This window comes from Rhinoderma darwinii, chromosome 5, assembly GCF_050947455.1.
Source record: "Rhinoderma darwinii isolate aRhiDar2 chromosome 5, aRhiDar2.hap1, whole genome shotgun sequence".
In the NCBI taxonomy this organism is placed as follows: Eukaryota; Metazoa; Chordata; class Amphibia; order Anura; family Rhinodermatidae; genus Rhinoderma; species Rhinoderma darwinii.
This window is the reverse complement of record NC_134691.1, coordinates 277,621,414-277,640,606: the sequence shown is the minus strand read 5'-3', so window position 1 is coordinate 277,640,606 and position 19,193 is coordinate 277,621,414. Positions and strand designations below refer to the sequence as shown.

Genomic DNA, 19,193 nt, shown 5'->3' with positions numbered 1-19,193 from the left:
ACCTGTACATCACGGAGCCTTTAACGAAAGCCAATCCATGACTTACAGGTACATCATGGTGTGTTAAATCTATGTCTATGCAGGGAGATTTGGAGCTTTGCGTCAGACATTCATTCACTTTAAAGGCTACTTGTAAGAATAATATTTCAACAGTCACAACAGCTAGTTCCAAAAAGCAGGTCTTGATAGTCTTTGTGAGTGTATTATTGACTTCATACCTGTATTTCAAGGTCTTCACAGGAATCTGGAGAAGGTTCCTGTCCTCATAGGCAAGCTCCACATTTTCACTATGCTCTGTTTGGAGCATTCGTTCAGCTTCCTGAAAACCAAGGACATGACGCTTACCACAGGTTTCTTTAGATTTTTCCAACAGAAAAGAAAGCAACGACTACATACATTTTAACTAGAACCAGTAGCAATGATTGGCTGCAGCGGCGACGTGATGTCATCGCTGCAGCTCAGTAAACCAAGACCGGTAGGGCGCACCGGAGCTGAAGCGGCAGGGGATTTAAAAAGATAAGTATTGCTTCTTTTATTATTTTACGCCATTTTCCCTTAGCCTCTTTTTTTATTTTTTTATCCCAGACTACCCCTTTAAAAAAAAAAAAAAAACATCATTAAAAATATATTAAATCGGTCACATACAAACCCCAAACATACTTTCGTGTCAGAATTATAACAAAATAAAGGATATATAAAGATGACAACTTTATACAAATTCGCCATTACTTTTTGTATTTGCAATATATATAGTGTTTAGCGCTGCTACATAAAGATACTTGTGCCAAGTTGTAAATAGGTTTTCTGGGATTTAATACTGTTGACCTATCCTTCCTGCCGCAACTCCTTCACTTAAGTTCTCCTCCCCGCAGCGGTGATGGTTACTGCAGCTGCGCCCCATTCACTGGGGTTGACCAGTAGCAGACACAGCCACACCGACATGGACAGCAAAATTCTGCAAGTTACTGCGGTGAAAAGGCCACGGCACTTGTCCCTTCATTTTACTAATCAGTTGGGATCCTAGGGGGTTCAGACCTCCAAATATGAAACAGCGATGGCATAATCCTAAAGATAAGGCCATTTCTTAAAAAGCCTTTCAATAAACAATGAAGATATTGGTCTTTTTTGGTTTATTGAACGACTATTTTGCTTTTTGACTGTTGGGGACGATAGTAATAAAATCGTAATGGATAATTGAACTGCAAAGTAATTTTTTTCTTCTTTAAAACACATTAAAAAAAGCAAGTTAATGGATCCATTCATGGGTTGCTGAATGTGCCTGAAGAGATCACACTTTACATGGCCGTCCATATTACATACCTCAGGTGAGTCATCTTCAATCTTCTCATTTTGTAAAGGAGAGAGGAAGAGGAAGGTCAAAGCCAAATCACTCCTTTGCAAAACTAATAAAATGAGCTTACCTACAGCAAAGTATATATGCAGCATACTAGACCGCACAATATCCTAGGGAATTACAGCGAACATTTCCAGAGGAAAGTCCAAGTTCTAGTATGCAGCACGCAGGCGATTGGTTTCAATATTCAGATGCCTACCTCCTTCTCTTTTTTCTTCTTATCATCTTCTTTCTTTTTCTTACTTTCAGGCATCAGGTCATCCAGCCAGCTCAATTCCCGCTTGGTAAAACAGAAATCTAAGAGTTTGCGGATAAATACCAGTGCGAGTACCTTAAAAACACGGAGACAGTGGGACAATTATAAGTGAGGTAAAAAGCAAGCAGCAAAAAAACAAACATAACAAAAAACACTGAATCAATCAATTAGAATTTGTAGTAATGCAAGGGCATCCGTGGCTTTTGTTCCCTTTTCTAATAGTGGTAGAACAGGCCGTCTGTTTTTAGATTCAGGTCAACACAAAACATATGTACTGTATTTTTCATCTGTATTTAAAAAAACACTGCATTGACTGTCACATTGTAAAGGCATATATAATGAAATGCACATACGATACAAAAAAAACATACTACTTCAATAAGGGAGAGAGGTAATGACGACATAGGTGTAAAAAATGACAACATATGCTGGAAAACTTAGAAACCGTATCCAATTGTTAAAGAGGTTGTTACCACGATGGAGAGCAATATAAAGAGGAACAATATCATTATTTAGTGAACAGGAACACAGTTATGCCATGTTCACACATTCAGGATACGGGCAGAATCTAGGCGCGCATCCCGTGGTACACTGGGAAAAAAAAATCCACTAACATTCTGCCAATAATCTATGTGAAGGGGGTGGTTTTATACCTCATTCACACGCTCAGGAGAATATGTGCATGGAACAATACAGGTGATGTCGATTTTAAAATCCACAGCTGTTCATTATTAGAATGAATTCCGCACGGAAATCCTTGTTACAACTGCAGACTCTCCCCAAATTTTTTTTATAGCTGAATGTGAAAATGATCTTATAGAAATACCCTTGTAATAAAAACACAATTTGTATGTTGTGACCTATATTATTGACAATCCTCTTCTTCAATAAAATAATTTAATAATTTAAAATATTTACCATCATAGGGAACACAACAGCCGCTGCCGATGCCTTAATCACCCATAACAGCACAAGACAAGTGAGCTGTATGACCGTGAACACGTGGACTTTCCAGAGGGGAACATACCGCAGATAGATCAGGTCTGGCTGATGTTTGGCGGGCATACCAAACAGCTTGATACGGTCAAAAAACTGCAAGGCAGAAGTGAAAAAAGATTGGTATTGTGCTTTACAGAACAAGACAAGACAACTTTGTTTCATCATGTTTTTACATGGATAAGGTGGGTCCCTAGTGTGGAATTTCTGTATTGAGGCACAAGGAGTATAAATATAATTGGTGTTTTTTACATTAAGTCGATGTCCTTTTAAATGCTAAAAATAAAAATCTAGTAATAGACAACCCAGCATTCCCGGTCAAGCATTAGCAGCAGCTTTTTTTGGCAGAGCATCTCGGAAACCAAAGCTGAAAAGGCTTTTCCCATCAGTGACATTTATGATATATCCACAGGATATGTAAAATGTTAGATAGATGTGGGTCCCACCCCTGGGACGTGCACCAATCTCTAGAACTGGGCCCCCAAAACCACATTCTACCTCTCTGTGCTCCGGCTGACTCTTGTGATTCCCGACGCGTAGCTTGCTGAGCTACGCGGTTTCCGTAAGTCCCATAGAACTGAATGGTAGTTATGGAAACAGAGTAGCTCGCATGCTGCGCGGCTTCCATAACGGCCTTTCACTATTATAGGAGTTACTGAAGCGGCGTAGCTCAGCAAGCTACGCAGTTTCCGTAATTCATGGTCGGAAATCACAAGCTTCAGCCACAACACAGTAACAGAACAGGGTTTAGGGGGCCCCATTCTAGAGATAGATCCGGGTCCCAGAGGTGACACCTATCTGACATTTAGGACATATCCTGTGGATATGTCAAATGTCTCTGATGGAAAAACCCTTTTAAAAGTGGTTCTCTGCTTTGGACTAAAACAACTTATTAGAAGGGTCTCTAGACAATAAGCTGTTCTGGCCGGCTACTGGAACCCCCAGCAGTAATCTGTGGAGAAACCTGGCAGTAAATGTTTAATTATGCTACAGCACCACCACAGTGCCCATTCATATAAGTGGGGTTTCTGTGTAATACAGGACAGGTCCTCCAGAGAGACGCTCTATGTAACTGCTCTCCAGTTTGGCCAAGAAATGAAGATCCTGCACACTGGACTCCACTCTATTAACTCAGAATTCCCTTATAGGGTATCGGAAAATAGGCTTCTCTAAACTCGACAAGCCCCTTAACAGTAGGAAAAGCATAGAGCATACCTGCTAAGCGTGAATTACCGATAGAACAACAGTAGCTGTTACAGTGTTATTATAGTACACCAGTAAAACTGAACAGCTAAATAATCATTAAAAGGGTTCTCTAGTTTCAGCAAATAAAGCACATTCATTACCTGATGAAAAGTTATGCAATTTTGCTATTCATATACTTTGTCTATCAATTCCTTGTGGTTTAAAGATCTCTGCTTGTAGTCACTGATTTACTTTCAGAAGAAAAATATATCCTGGTCATGTGAGAATCAAAGTGCATGGTTCTTTACAGGAGAGATCAGATAACTGTATTGTAATGAGCCTAGCACCTGTGTGCACTGGCGTGGGACCTTTGTAAAGTTTGGCATCAATGCCATTTTTGGCAAGAGAAATCACGTCATTAAAGAGAACCTTTCACCTGCCCCATACATGTGCAGCATGTAATAGGCACGGCTGCACAAACCCTGGGGCACGTTACAATTTTATTGCTGTCCTCCTCCGTTATTTAGATATCGGTGCCGTTGTATTTGGCGCCCGATATTTAAATAACCCCCTGAACGGTCAAGGGGGAGTGTAACATCGCTGTGACACTGTCCAATCAGCTACGGACAGTGCCGGAGAAAGAGCTGGAGAGAGGAGAGCGCGTGCTCACTCACTCTTCAGCTCTCGGTAGACAAGAACAACAATACTGATCTCTCGCGAGAGTTCACAGTCTTGTCCTGGTTTGCCGAGAGCTGAAGAGTGAGAGCGGGCGCGCACAGCTCCGAGCTGCGCACACACTCTCCTCTCTCCAGCACTTGCTGTGGCACTGTCCGTAGCGAATTGGACAGTGTCACAGCGATGTTCAGCTCTCGGTAGACAAGAACAAGACTGATCTCTTGCGAGAGTTCACAGTCTTGCCCTTGTCTGCCGAGAGCTGAATAGTGAGTGAGAGCGTGCGCACATGCCCTCCTCTCTCCGGCTCTTGCTGTGGCACTGTCCGTAGCGGATTGGACAGTGTCACAGCGATGTTACACGCCCCCTTGCCAATTACACGCCCCATTGACTGTTTTGGGGGTTATTTAAATATCGGGTGCCAAATATAACAGCACTGATTTCTAAATAACAGAGGCTAGGGAAAATGTAAAGTGCCCCAGGGTTCATGCTGCACCTGTATGGGCAGGTGAAAGGTTCTCTTTAAACTAGGGTAAATGCATTGCTAAGTGTTCCCTATTCTGTTGAAAAGAACATCTATGCACATGATTGGGAAAAGACGAAGACTAACCTGGATACCCTTTAATGAAGAAACGCCCATATACAGGAACACACCATACAGAACCGGCATTGGAATAAACTGGAAATACATGCACATCATTGTATTAGTTGATTATATGCATTCTCATAATTTTGTATATTTTACGCGTGAAAGGGAGAAATAATTAAGAAACCATTACAAAGAAATCTTTGAAAAATAAAAAAAAGGTCCCTTATACCAAGTTTTACGTATATGCTTTTTATTAGTCGTCTCGCTGCGTTGACCCAGACCCAGCCATACCTGTATACAAAATGAAAGAAAAAAAGTGTAATAGAGAGACATTAAAATTTGTGCTCCTCACTTACCCTCAATACAGAGGTCATGAATACAGACAGTCCCATCAGAACAAAGATCAGAAGACCCGTCACTCGCTGCTCTCGGATCCCCAGGAATTTTGGCTGTTCTCCTGGAGCAGAACACTCAGATTCCACTTTTAAGCTGTTAACGTGGCTGATGGACAGAACAGTTGCAGCTACAAACCAAGGTAAGCCCATGATCGAACAAATTCCCAGCATGATGGCGACCATGAACAAGTCAAGATGATAGCCACAACCTTTCTGGAGAGCCAAACAAAGCATATAAATTGTCAGACATCACTCCCTATGCATCTAGCTCCCTTCCTCCATAGGATAAAATAGAACACAAGTGCAACATAAACACCTGACAAAAATATTAGAACCCAATGCCAAGTAAGGGATTTCCATATAAACAGGGCAACACTGAAATTAGTTTATAGGTTCTCTTCTTATCAGGGGTTTCCTAAACGGCAGAATGTGTTACCTATTAGATTATGAATGAAACCTAATAAATACCTAGATAAGTGAATGAACATAACCATTTATGAGAGGCTTTATTTACTTATGTTCCAGTTATAGACTTGCTACAAATTTTCCTATGTGCACACATAGGATAAATGACAGATGTTCTGCCTTTACACGGAGAGAAAGCAATTATTCCATAGTAGGAAATTAAAACAGATAATATACCCAAAGCAAATCCACCCCAAATACATGATCTCATAGTTCGTGTTAGCGGTGTATAACCTACTTAGATTTAAACGGTTTGGGTTTCATCACACTTACCTACCAATTATACTATGCCCCCATTACAAATGGGTGGTTGACACAAGTATATCCTCTGCATGGTTCTTGACGTGCAAGAGTTTATGGAATAGTTACAATTCAATGTAGACTTGTCATACCAGTATGCCACACAACAGAATTACAATAATTCAGCATCTGCTGGACTGATGGGATTCCTAAATAGTGAGTTTTTTTTGGAAGAGAACACATGCGCCAAATTAGGATCTGACCACATCTGTGTCGGAGGCTCTTATTTATTCTCGTAAAATGAATGACACTTTAATGGAAACCCAATGAAACCTATTAAAGTCAATGGTTTCCGTCGGTCCCTGTTAGTGTCCGTGATGCAATGGCTCGGGTACTTCTGTTTTTCTTTTCCTTTGACGAATAGAAAAACTTGGCGCAGATGTGAACAGAGCCTTACTTGTACTTAAAATGAATACTACAGCCAATCTGTTAGGGAAACATTGTATTACCATTAGCTTGTGCTCCTTCCGGTTAATGATCACAGCAGTGATTTGCTGATCCATGAAGATAAGAATAGTGCATAGCAAGGCTGGGATGGCAGCAGCTAGTAATGTCCACCAAGGATTAGGTCCAAGAGGATCTATGATCCATCCTCTATCTTTCAGAGTGGGCTTTAAAAAAAAAAAAAAAAAAAAAAAAAGAAGGGGGGGGGGGGAAGAGAACGTGCAATTAAAAAAAATATATATATGTGATACAAGTTAACTTAACATGACTTTTATGCAGAAGATAAAATAATGTATTCTGATATCACCAAACAGCCTTCATAGCAGTTCCTATAGTTTCGAAAAGGGGGATTTGTAACAAGATGCAAAATTTGGCTGATTTACCTCAAACTTTTCAGGAACTTGGAGCTTCGGTGATGGTACACCCACAAGGTAGTCAATGAGGACCATAATAACTATAGTCAAGAAGATGGCAAAATCACTTATTGTAGAACGTACCTAAAAGGAAACAAAGTTAGAAAGTTGCTATACAGAAAATGTCTAAGCGTGCAAGCTCAACGTGACATTTCAGATTTCCTATGGTCAATGAGTATTTATAAAACACCATCGTTTTCTGGGATTCTGAACAAATACCAATCGGACTAAAATAAAGAACAAGCCAGGATCCGGTTTATTATAATTTTTCCGGAGAACTTCTGTTTTCAGCCTTGTACCGAAGAAAAATCTCGTAAGACAAAGTCTCAGAGCTCAACAGATAACTTGTTTGGGGACCTTTATTTGGCGGTAGGGTGTGGGGAGGATTTAATAATGTAGCCCATTTTCATGTACAGCAGATATTTTTTACTGTAGAAATTATCTGAAATCCGCGGCAACATGTGTATGTTTTGCAGTGACGGAAATCTGGCAAATTCAGGACGGACAAGTAGGGCAGGCAGTGGATCGGAAAATCTGCAGCATGCGCAAAATTCCATCCAGAACTTTTTTTTTTTTGCGAACGGAGTTGGATTGTACTTTTCAGTGAAAAATCCACACGTAGAATCTGCAACTTATACGCTATATACGTTTAAACTTCTACCTCTTTGTTTAAAGAAACAGAAAGGAAAATGCTTTTGTACCTTGGTTGGAAAATAGTTCTTAGTCTTGAATTGCTTCAGGAAGGCTGAAAGGAAGAATGTTGTAAAAAATAAGATCACACACCAGAAGAAAACATCTGGGATATATGGACCATGATGACCGCAAGCTGCACCCTCAAATGTACCATGATGCACAATACATTCCTAGAAGGGATTATAAATAAAAAAAGTATAATGAGTAATAAAACGACCAAACAAGCCTTGAAACTGGTTTTCCAGTTTTACGTTAATAAAGGTTAAACGAAAAGTTCTGCAACTTTCTAATCACTTTGAATTGCTGTTCGGGAATAAAAACATTCTGGTTTATATCAAAGAGTATGTGCGCAACCAACAGCAGTGCGCTGCGCAGTACAAGAGAGCTCCGGTACAGCGGAGGCAGTTGCGCATGATCAGGACAGGATTTCACCTTTAAAACGTAAAGAAGAAGGTTTCTTTTAAAAAAAAAAGGGCAAGCAGAGTTCTTGTAAGTGGTGGGTAATTGAAAGGCAAAAAAGGAGCGAAGTATGAAAACTACTTTAAAAAAAAAATAATAAAAAATTGATTGGTCAGCATGGGCAACTACTCCACTCTTCCATTACACCAGTTTTGATATATCTCCTCCAAAGTAGATCATAAAGTTGTAGAACTTATTATACAATGATTAAACTTTATATAAACCTGGAAAACCCCTGTGCGAACGGTCTCAACAAATTAGCATTTTGGCGACTCGCAGTCATTTGGAAAAATTAAATTTTTCCAAGTTTGAGAATTGGTTGTGGCGAATTTAAGAGAATCATCATGTCATACTAATATATAAAACAATTCACTTCATCTCCGATTGGCTGCAGCGGTCACATGGTGTAACCACTTCAGCCAACCAGTGGCAGGTTGAAGCAGACATACATAGTGCTAATCGTAACGGATGAGGCACGTCTGCTCAGCCTGCCTCATCTCCCTGCATGGACTATTCTAAAAGGAACCCGTCACCAGCACTTTCACCACTAACTGCTGGTGACTGGTTCCCTTAGTAAATGGATTGTTTTAGTGAGCAGATTTATCCAAGCTGTGATTGGTTGGTATGGGAATGACATCAAAGTAATACAAGTACATACACACACCGTGAATGAGCTGTTCAATCATAAACAATAACTCCACCATTATTCCTCTTGAGTTAGCCCATAGACGTCACTTAACAGTGTTAACTACATGCCAAAGGTCACAGTGTGCGCGCGCGTGTGTGTGTGTGTGTATGTGTGCGCATGCATGCGTTGAACGCATTGCAGCGGATGCTAAACGCCGCAAAGCCAATTATGACAGAACAAGGTGACAACAACCAACTGCAAATGAAACGTGGAGCTTCCCAGTTTACGTGATCGTCACAATAAATAGACACCACAACAAACTGAATCTCTGCGAATCCATAATGTGAATATTGCAGAAGCACAAAACATGACCCCTGAAAAAAGCAAAATCGAAAGGCACAAATACAACTCAGAAATAGGAAATTTTATTTTTTGCACAATTGGCATACAGGGGGTATAGTGATGGCATACAAGCAACAGAGTGGTGGCATACTCAGGGGACCGAGATGGCATACAGGGGGTATAGTGATGGCATACAAGCAACAGAGTGGTGGCATACTCAGGGTACAGAGATGGCATACAGGGGACAGTGATGGCATGCACAGGAGACAGAATAGTGACATACAGGGGACCGTGGTGGCATACCCAGGGGACAGAGATGGCATATTAGGGGGCAGACTTTTCTAGAGCCCGTTGTATTTTTTTCACACAACGGGCTTCATCGCTAGTAGAGAGTTATAGTGTATGGACTGGTGAATCCAGTACATTGATTTGCTCATCTCTATTCACTATAATGTATTGGAGAGAAGCCCTGACTAAACAATACACTTACAGAGACTGTGAGATTAGTCCAGTTTACTTCGCTGGCAGTAATATTTTCTGTCCTCCATACGGACAAAGTGTGATTGCTGGGGATGGCGGGTTCTGCGCAGACACACCTGGATGGCAAATGTTAGAATATATATATATATATTAGATAGTTAAATACAGACGCAAGGTTGCAGCTATTTTTAATGTCCAACTATTCCACATTATTATTGGATATATCATCATCAGAGAGACAAAGAAAAGCATATACCACCCATTTAGGCTAAAAACAAGATGGATCAAGAACTACCTGGCCAAAAAGGGCCTCTCTAGAACTTTAAATATACAAGGATTTACCTAAAAAACTAAAATTTACATAATGTGTCAATGGTTCACTGCAAACCTGTACTGTATAATGTACAGCATACTATACATTTTATTGTTATGTTAGATGTTTGCAATAGGCTTTTGGCCTGTAATATCAACTGATATTACAGGCCAAAACCTGAGGCTCCACTGATGGCATTTCCATATAAACCGGTGTCCCCGTTTAAACGCACACATTACTGCCATTATTCAACCAGGTAAGGAGTAGACATTGTTGTATTGGGTGATTTGTATCAAGATAAGTTATCCATGACAACATTTTACAATGATCAGATTTTGGGTCTACACTAGATTTACTTTAAAACAACCGATAGTTATGTTACTAAAACTTTAAAAGGAACCGGTCACGTTGAAAATGCAGACTAACATGCTGCCCACAGATTAAAGAGCAGGAGGAGCTGAGCAGATGGAGACCTTTTTGTAGCAAAAAAAAAAAAATAGCAGTATAATTTGTAATTTATTCATTTAAACCTCTGCTCATTCTAGGCTTAGGAGTCTAGTGGGTGGTACTATTGAGTGATTGACAGCTAGCTCTGTATTCACACTCATACAGGGAAGGTTGTAAATCAATCATTAGGACCGCCCATTGGACTCCTAAGCCTAGAAAGAGCAGAGGTTTAAAAGAATAAATTACAAGTTATACTGAATTTTTTGCTACAACAAGGTCTCCATCTGCTCAGCTCCTCCTGCTCTATAACATGCGGCCCGCAGATAAGTCTGCATTTTCAACGTGACCAGTTCCCATTAATGAGCATTCCAATATAAAAGCCAGCAAAGCCTGATAATTTTAGGTTAGATTTATCTCAAATTACAGTGATCAACTGTCTGGTAACACCCAAGTTTGTAAATGTGCATGAGCTGGAGAGAGAACAAGTGTAACCGGGTCATCAGACAGGAGAAAAACGACCGAAGAACCAGAGGAAAATCTATGTAGAACAAACAAGTTTTCTGCAAAAGGAAATCCTGCAGTTGGGTGTGTTATTTTTTACTAGCCATAAATGAAATCCACAAGTTATCTGGCTCGAGGCATTGGGCTCATTAAAAACAAAAATGCGTAAAAGAATTTGCACATCTAAGGAATAGAGGGAGAAAAGATTCTCGCACGATCACAAGTGGCGTCTTTAGGAAGATAAAATGCTTACGAGTATTTTGTCAGCAAGTCAATATCGTTGTGCATATTGAAAGCATAGTTTTCTCCCAAATGGTACAATTTCTCCAATGCTTCATAAATAAATATAATACAAATGAGAGCAGCGAAAGCTTCTTCTGTAAACCGTGTGATGTAGCAGACTAGACTACTTGCATCCGTGGCCACCAGCAACAAACACAAGAAGGCCGTCCATAGACCAATGCTGGTGCGCAGAGACAGATATGACAGCCCATAGTCCCTATAAATAAGGAAAAACAAAATATAGGATAAAACAGGCAGCCACATGACAATCACAGGACAAATCGATTTTAGGTTTATGAATATGGGAATACATTTTATCACGCAAAGATTGATGTAAACGCTGGCATAAAATCGGTTAAAGGAGTTAACCAGGATTTTAAAACGGATGGCCTCTCCTTAGAAACGGTCATCGATATTAGAAGTAGGGGTCAGACTGGGCACCCCCGCCGATCAACTGTTTGTAGGGGCCTGCGGTACTTGTACGAGCACTGAGGCCTTTTCACAATCTACCTCAGGTTTCATTCGTTAGTACTGGAACACGCCGTTACTTATGTAGCGGCTGTGTGAGATATTGCAGTGCTGTCCAATTCAAGTGAATCTTAAAGCTACCTGGTACGTCCATCCTTAAGCTACTCTCCAAGTCCTGCCTCTTTGCCTTTTTTCATGAAAAACCTGACTTTAGGGAGGTATGTTTGCAGTCTGCCGTAGACTGTATTGATTGTACAGACTGTTTGTGTGTCACTGCCCTGACTTCCCATCATGCATTGCACTTCCACAGGAGCACACACATGCATTGTAAAAATGGGCAGCTGGCCAGTACTAAACCCCTACTTAATTTTTGCTTGATGCATTCCATAGTGAGGAGAACCGGAGGGGCGAGAGAGTCGGGAGCGCTCCTAATTCCTGTACGGACCTGCCTCTATTTCCTGTAATCTGTCCCAGCAGCTTTGCCACTAGAGACGGATTACTACTGACAACCGGCCGTGGACAGGAAGATCGAAAGAACGGCGACGCCTAGTGGACGACAATTTAATGGCAACTTTTTTGATAAATCATGTCAATTGCAGTTGGCATAGTACTTCGTGGTCATCAGATGGGAATAATTTGGTTGCAACGACAAAGACCATTATAGCCCAGAAGAATCTGGTTACTAAAGGGTTAAATTTTCAATGTCTCATCAGTTACTTTTTTACAAGTAAGATAGTTGTTAGATAACCATATTCACTAAAAACATTGTTTTTTTTTTTATATAAACCCCCTATATAAAAAAAATTACAAGAATTTTAGTAGGACAAATATGCAAAAGCAGGGAATATCTGGAAGTTGTAATTATACCGTGCCGTGGTATGGCAATTACCAATTATACACAATTAGGCCTGACAAAGCCTGTACAGGAGGCACACAGTCCCAGCGGCTCCATACTACAATGCAGTAGGCACCCCATGTGCCACCATATGGTGCCTCTTTACTGTGCCGTATTATGGAAATATTGTCCCATAGAAGCGATGCTTCTAGGGGAGGATACCTCTGTGATAGGTTGTTCGTTGGAATATGGCAGAATTGGAATCACTGTTGTACAGCGCCATACAACACTAAGATTGTACATATCTAATACAGTAGTGTACATGACGCCATAAAGCCATTTTTTGGATATTTAATGGCAATAGTTTTGATTATAAGGGTGACTTGGCTTCTGCGATGTCAGATCCAGTTGCTTATCGAAGTGTTGAATTGTTTTGAAGCATCTTCATTATTTTAACAATTTTTCCGTCAAACCTATATTTAAAGTTAATTCCCTTAACCACTAACGAAACGACAACGAAAAAAAAGGTACAGTAGTTAAACTGGTTTGTGAAGAACATTTTCAAGAATGCTGAATCATACTGACCTGCAAAATTTAAACAGTATCTTTTCAAAAACTAAGACAGGTCCTGTACTTCCCAATATTGTGAGAGGTTGTCCAGCAAAGAGAGAATATGCAATGCCCGTTAGTGATGCTCCAAAGAGAGACTCTATTGCACTCTGTTTGGAAAAACAAAACAAAAATAAAAAAAATTGTATATGTTGTGTATATAGGAAAAACCTGCCACATAAAAAGGTAACACAAAAATAAAAATAAAAAAAATTTACAAAATCAGTTCAAGCTTGAAAAAGAACATATTGTCAACCTGCGAACTACAGAGCAATTAAACAATTAAGCAATTAAACAGTAAATTCAAAATACATTCATTTTAAGGCAATGCAATACAGCATGTTGTAACCGTTAACAATTGAGACGTAACCGTTAATTTACGATCAAATTCATTCAGACATTCATATTTTTTAATAACTTTGATCTGGAAAGATTTTTTTTTAAACCCCAATTTCCTAACAAGTACACAAACTACATAGTAAAAAATAAAAAAAATAAAAGAGAGAAAAAAGTTAAACCACATTCTTTGTCATACGCAGACCAACAACACTCTAGAATATGCGGTTGAACCCTTTACATCGCTTCACTTACAATATTTAACTAGAATATTGATGGGACTTTGTGACCAAGAGGCAGCAATTGTGCATGCAATCTACCTTGTTGCCTTCATATATTTTTTTTTTAGATGTGAAGATTTGGTTTCATTGAATATTTTGTCAATTAATATAGTAAGCCGAGCACTATAGAAACATTTAATGAGTGACAGCCTCTCTACTTGACCATACATGTACTTAACTCACAATTATTAAGATTTAAAGGGGATCTCTCACCACTTTTGCCCCCACCACCAGGTAGGGGTAGAACCGACAAGTTTAATCATACCTAGGTCCGCAATGATGCTGTAATCTACACTAAGGAAATTAGCCTTTCATCTTACGCGCCATAAGTGAAGTGTCCTCCGCTGTTACACCCTCCCCAACTCCTCCCCTCTGCTCGAGTGATGGCTCTTCTGGTCCTCAGCGTCATACGTTGTGTGATCCAAGAGCCGTTACTGAAGAGCAGAGGTGGAGGGGTTGGAGAATGGTTTATGGCGGGAAGCTCGGCATTTCACATTCAGCGCTAGTGTGGCTTGCAGCATGATTACAGACATAAGTATGATTAGACTGGTCTCCTCTACCTCAATCTAGTGGTTAATGGTATAGGGGCCGAGGGTCCAAAAGTGGTGACAGACTGACTTCATGCAGCCATTTTGTTTAAGGAGCCTTTAACCTTATTATAGTAGTGAACTCCTCATAATATGAAGAGTCTATCACTTGACTGTTTCTAGTCACAGAGTAGGATGCGTTCTCATTCTTGATGATTAAAGAGCATCTCCACATCTGTAATGTTACGTTTGGCGTTAACCCCGTCCACCACTGAAAATTCCATTCAGCAGTATCCGAATTATATCTATTTGTTCACGCTTTCTGAAAGTGACGATATAAAATGGCTGCCAGTACAGCTCTCAGAGGAGGTCACCAAGTTTGCTCGGACCAGAAACTTGCTTATTTATATGTGATATATAGACCTGGCATGTAGGACTGTATAACCAGACAGATCTGCTATTCTGGAGTTTGAAAAAGCAGGATAACAATCCCTATGAAAGCTGCGATGGCAGCCATTCCCTGTTACTTTTCCTAAACCAATAGGGGAAAAATAGCCGTAACCAAGAAACCTCTGATAAGAATTAACACCTAGATGACCGTTTAATGACATTCATTTCTTTGTGGGTGGAAATACTGCTTGAGGTAGTTTCAGAATACAGGTACAATGTAGCATCCCTATTACAGCCACACAGTTCTACTTAAACCGAAATCACCATAGAGTTCTATAGTGCTCCTATTTAAAGGTGTTGTCCAGGATTAGAAAAACATGGCTGCTTTCTTCCAAAAATAGTGCCACACCTGTCCACAGGTTGTGTGTGTTATTGCAGCTCAGCTCCTATTACTGCAATAAAGCCAAGCTGCAATATTGGACCCAACCCATGGAGAAGTGTGGCGCCATTTCTGGAAGAAAGCAGGTATGTTTTTCTAATCCTGGTAAACCCCTTTAAGCACAGTGTGGGGGTGGGGTGTTGTAGACGTAATACGGATGCCAAAATGTGGCTGCATTGTGTCCGTGTGACACGGGGATATCACTGTGTCCAATGAGTGTAGACACATTTTTCCTGAAACCGAAAGCTGTGTGGGGGAAAATACCTGTACAAGATATTAGTCAAATAAATATACAAAAAAAAAAAACACAAAAAACTTTGCCTGGTGTAGTACTCGCTGCAGATCGTTGTGGCCCCGTTTCTTGTTTATGGACTCTCTGACGTCAGGGATAAAAACGGTTTTACCTTAAACCTTGCATCTTCTGTTCCCTTGGTCTCCCCCAAACTGTGTCAGAGCTGTGAGCAGGGGGAAGGTCAAATACTGTGGGGTAGACTCTTTGGATCAAGCATGAACACGTGAGACAAATGCACAAGGACACCTTCCTGAGAAGGTCTAATAAAAGCCGGGGCACTACCAATCTTTCTTTTGTACTCACTATTCTGTTTTGTGTGGCTTCTCCCAGAAGACCTCCAAAAGTGATTACAGGAGACATACAGGCACAGTATAGGAAAAGAACGGAGGCCAGGCACTGCAGGCTTAATGCATCCTTGATGTCACTCAAGAAAAAAGGTGCTTTCCTTTTGATGTCAAGCATCAAACCACCAAAAAGCCTAAATAGGTGAGATGAAACTTGTCAAACTGTACACTGCAGGAGTCTAACTACTTGCTTAGTTACTGTTTTGCTTTCCTTTCTACTACAGGAGATGTCTACCCATATGAAGTCTGAAGCCCAACTAGCAAAAAAGAGGGTCAGATGTCCTGCACAACGCCTGGTCAGGAGATACTCACTCTTGGCGGCCGACCACCTCCGTGTAGAAAGCACTGGTTGGGTGGTAGAGCCATTAATACTCAAACGGGATATTACGTGAGACACAAGGGGTGAGTATAACCTGAGTGAAGTTCCCAGTCATCATAACCCTTGTTAATGGAACAAGGGTTGTCAACCGCCACTAGGATACCAATTCTCCTATGGGGGTTGACTGATCTTAAAATATGGGTATACCTCTTCATAAGTCTTGCTTGCCTCAATCTAAACCATTTTATGGATGTGAACGATATAATAAAAAAAAATGGGCAATAGCCACAGTTGTCTCACATCTACTATGCTGACTGCAAAAAGGAAAATATATCCAACATAGAATAATGATACAATATCACACATTAAACAATAGTTGCAAAGGAGGATCGTGAAAGCTATCAACAAAATGCATCAGTACCGTATATCATAGGAGAGTATGTTCATGGGAAAAGTCATGCAGGTTTTTATATTTTAGAAGAAAAAAGTCAAACCAGAAAACGGATAGCCTAATATTTTCTTAGCGAAGAACAGCGCTGGTGGTGAATGTAGGGGGATCAGCCACTAAGCACTGGTTATTAGGGGTTTATTCCCACCCGCTTTTATACAGACCATTATAATAAAAGGGAAACATCATTACACCCGTCATTGGGCAGTTTCCGAAAAACGGGCATATAATGTCTATTGTGGTTATATCTTAACACTGGGACTTAATGACATTATATATATAATAGAGGTTTTTCCATGAGACACATTTAGGACACATCCTCAGGATATGTCAAATGTCAGATAGATGCGGGTCCCACCTCTATGACCCGCACCTATCTCCAGAACGGGCCCCCTAAACCCTGTTCTACTGCTCTGTGTTGTGGCTGAACCAGGTGAGTTCCGACCATGAAAAAGGTTATGGTCGGGAGTTACACAAACGGCGTAGCTCAAATGCTACGCTGCTTCCAGAACTGCCATTCACTACTATGGGAGTTATGGAAACAGCGTAGCTCAGCGAGTTACAGTGTTTTCGTAACTCCCGATCATATAACCAGGAAGTGGCTGGGAAGCAGTGCGAGCAGACAAAAGGTAGAACGGGGTTTAGGGGGCCCAGTTCTGGAGACAGGTGCGGGTCCCAGAGGTAGGACCCGCATCTGACATTTATGACATATCCACAGGATGTCATAAATGTCTCTCATGGAAAAACCCCTTTAAGGCATTAAAAACAACCCAAGACATTTTCTTTTATGATCAGAACAAAGAACGTGACCTTTGTCGATAAGAATACGCAAAATGTGCAGATTAACCTGACAAACTAGTTTCCATAACTCAAAAGGACCAAAGAAGCACAAAGACAAAACTAAAGTTTAAAAAAAAAAAAAAAAAAAGAAGTACAGCAAGTTGCAGAAATCTATTGCTTGGCAAATACCGCAAAACAGATTTACTGCCCATGCCACTGGTCCAGCAAAAAAATGGGAAACTGGGTTTTTTTCTTTTTTTTACCCTGGACATCAGTGAGTAGTGAAGACAAGTTGATCGTTGAACAATCTTTATCAGTGTATTTACATATATCCTAAACAGGGTTTTCAGCATCAGTTAAAAGGGACACTCCCCAAAATGTCTTCCCCTATCATACTACTTAATGGTCTCTTTCAGAATAATAAAGGATTAGTAGAAAAGATCATTGCCACAATCTTTTCTCTTTTCCACCCTCCTGCTACCTTTACATGAATGTAGTTACAGTGCAATTGCTGTCACTAATGTAGCCCCCACCCCAACACTAAAACCGGGAAGACCCATGCTGTAGTTACCAGAATCATGTGGATTAGGGCTTATTCACACGAACGTGATATACGTCCGTGCTACGGACGTGATTTTCTCGCACGTCGCACGGACCTATGCTAATGAATGGGGCCGTTCAGACTGTCATTGAAACTCATGTCATGTCCTATATTTGCCCGTTTTTCGCGCATCACACACCCATTGAAGTCAATGGGTGCGTGAAAACCGCGCACGGCACACTTCCGTGTGACGCACGTGATGCGCGCTACACTAGTCAAAACGATGAATGAAAACAGAAAAGCACCACGTGCTTTTGTTTACAAACATAAAAATAGAGTGTCATAATGATGGCGGCTGCGCGAAAATCATATGCTGCTGACACACGGAGCTTTTGCGCGCGCAAAACGCGTGTGAATCCGGCCTTAAAGTATGATACTAGCTTCCATGTTAACACGGCTACGTCATTATATTAGAAATGCTGCTTTCTGCTGTAATATGAGCGGAGGGAAGTCAGAAGGGAAAATCTGAAAGTAAATAAAGATAGAAATCTACATAAAAAACACCTAAAAAAGTCTGTTTCCCTTAAAAAGAGTTATCTAAATGAAACAGATAATGTCCCTTTAACTGAAGGCATATTTTATATGTAGACATATTTTGTTTATGTGTTTATCGGGTTTGCATTTTGTTACAATAGTTTCAGGATTTCCTTTTTTAATTTTTGTCTAATAAGGTCACTATAAAAATGCATATTGCATACACTTATTTACAACATTTATAACTACTGCAAAAGAAAAATCCTATGCGATTTATCAATTAAGGCCGCCAATCAAAAGACTCAAATTTACTGCTGTGAGATGATAACCAATAAGCACTTATTTGAGAAATCCATAAAGGGGTTGTACAGGATTAGAAAATCATGGCTGCTTACTTCCAGAAATAGCACCACACTTGTTCATGGTCTGTGTCTGGTATTGCAGCTCACCGCCATTAGAAAGTGATTGAGCTGCAATACCACACACAACCTGTGGACAGGTGTGGCACTGTTTTTGTAAGAATGCAGCCATATTTTACCAATCCTGGTCAACCTCTTTAAAAGTATTTACTCCTTACACTAGGAGAACATACAGTTGTGTCATAACTCTAAAGAAGCAGGTTATAGATACATACCTTCCAGTTCTCTGAAGTTCAGGGCCAGAATGATCCTGCTCCTCCTTCATCGTCTCACCTGTTGGGGTGGAACCATTTGGTATAGTTGGGATCTTGCGCTTCTCCTAATGGAGTACAGAGACATTTTTAAAGGGGTTGCCTACCTTCTGTCAACTGATGACCTATCCATCAGATAGGTAATCAGTATATCATCGGTGCAGGT

At 40.4% G+C, this 19,193-nt stretch overlaps 1 protein-coding gene across 2 annotated transcripts in view; it reads right to left on the bottom strand.

Annotated features, from left to right (window-relative positions):
* The window catches only part of SLC4A7 (solute carrier family 4 member 7), a 148,183-nt gene that overhangs the window by 9,954 nt on the left and 119,036 nt on the right, over positions 1-19,193 (bottom strand). For both annotated transcript variants that reach the window (XM_075827180.1, XM_075827181.1), the window contains 13 exons: positions 18,992-19,095; positions 15,695-15,869; positions 13,103-13,236; positions 11,186-11,431; positions 9,682-9,787; positions 7,771-7,932; positions 7,040-7,153; positions 6,662-6,823; positions 5,409-5,660; positions 5,074-5,142; positions 2,529-2,702; positions 1,554-1,685; positions 219-319 (listed from right to left, as the gene is read on the bottom strand). In XM_075827180.1, coding sequence (XP_075683295.1) covers positions 219-319; positions 1,554-1,685; positions 2,529-2,702; positions 5,074-5,142; positions 5,409-5,660; positions 6,662-6,823; positions 7,040-7,153; positions 7,771-7,932; positions 9,682-9,787; positions 11,186-11,431; positions 13,103-13,236; positions 15,695-15,869; positions 18,992-19,095 — 1,931 coding nt within the window. The remainder of the gene's footprint in view (positions 1-218; positions 320-1,553; positions 1,686-2,528; positions 2,703-5,073; positions 5,143-5,408; positions 5,661-6,661; positions 6,824-7,039; positions 7,154-7,770; positions 7,933-9,681; positions 9,788-11,185; positions 11,432-13,102; positions 13,237-15,694; positions 15,870-18,991; positions 19,096-19,193) is intronic.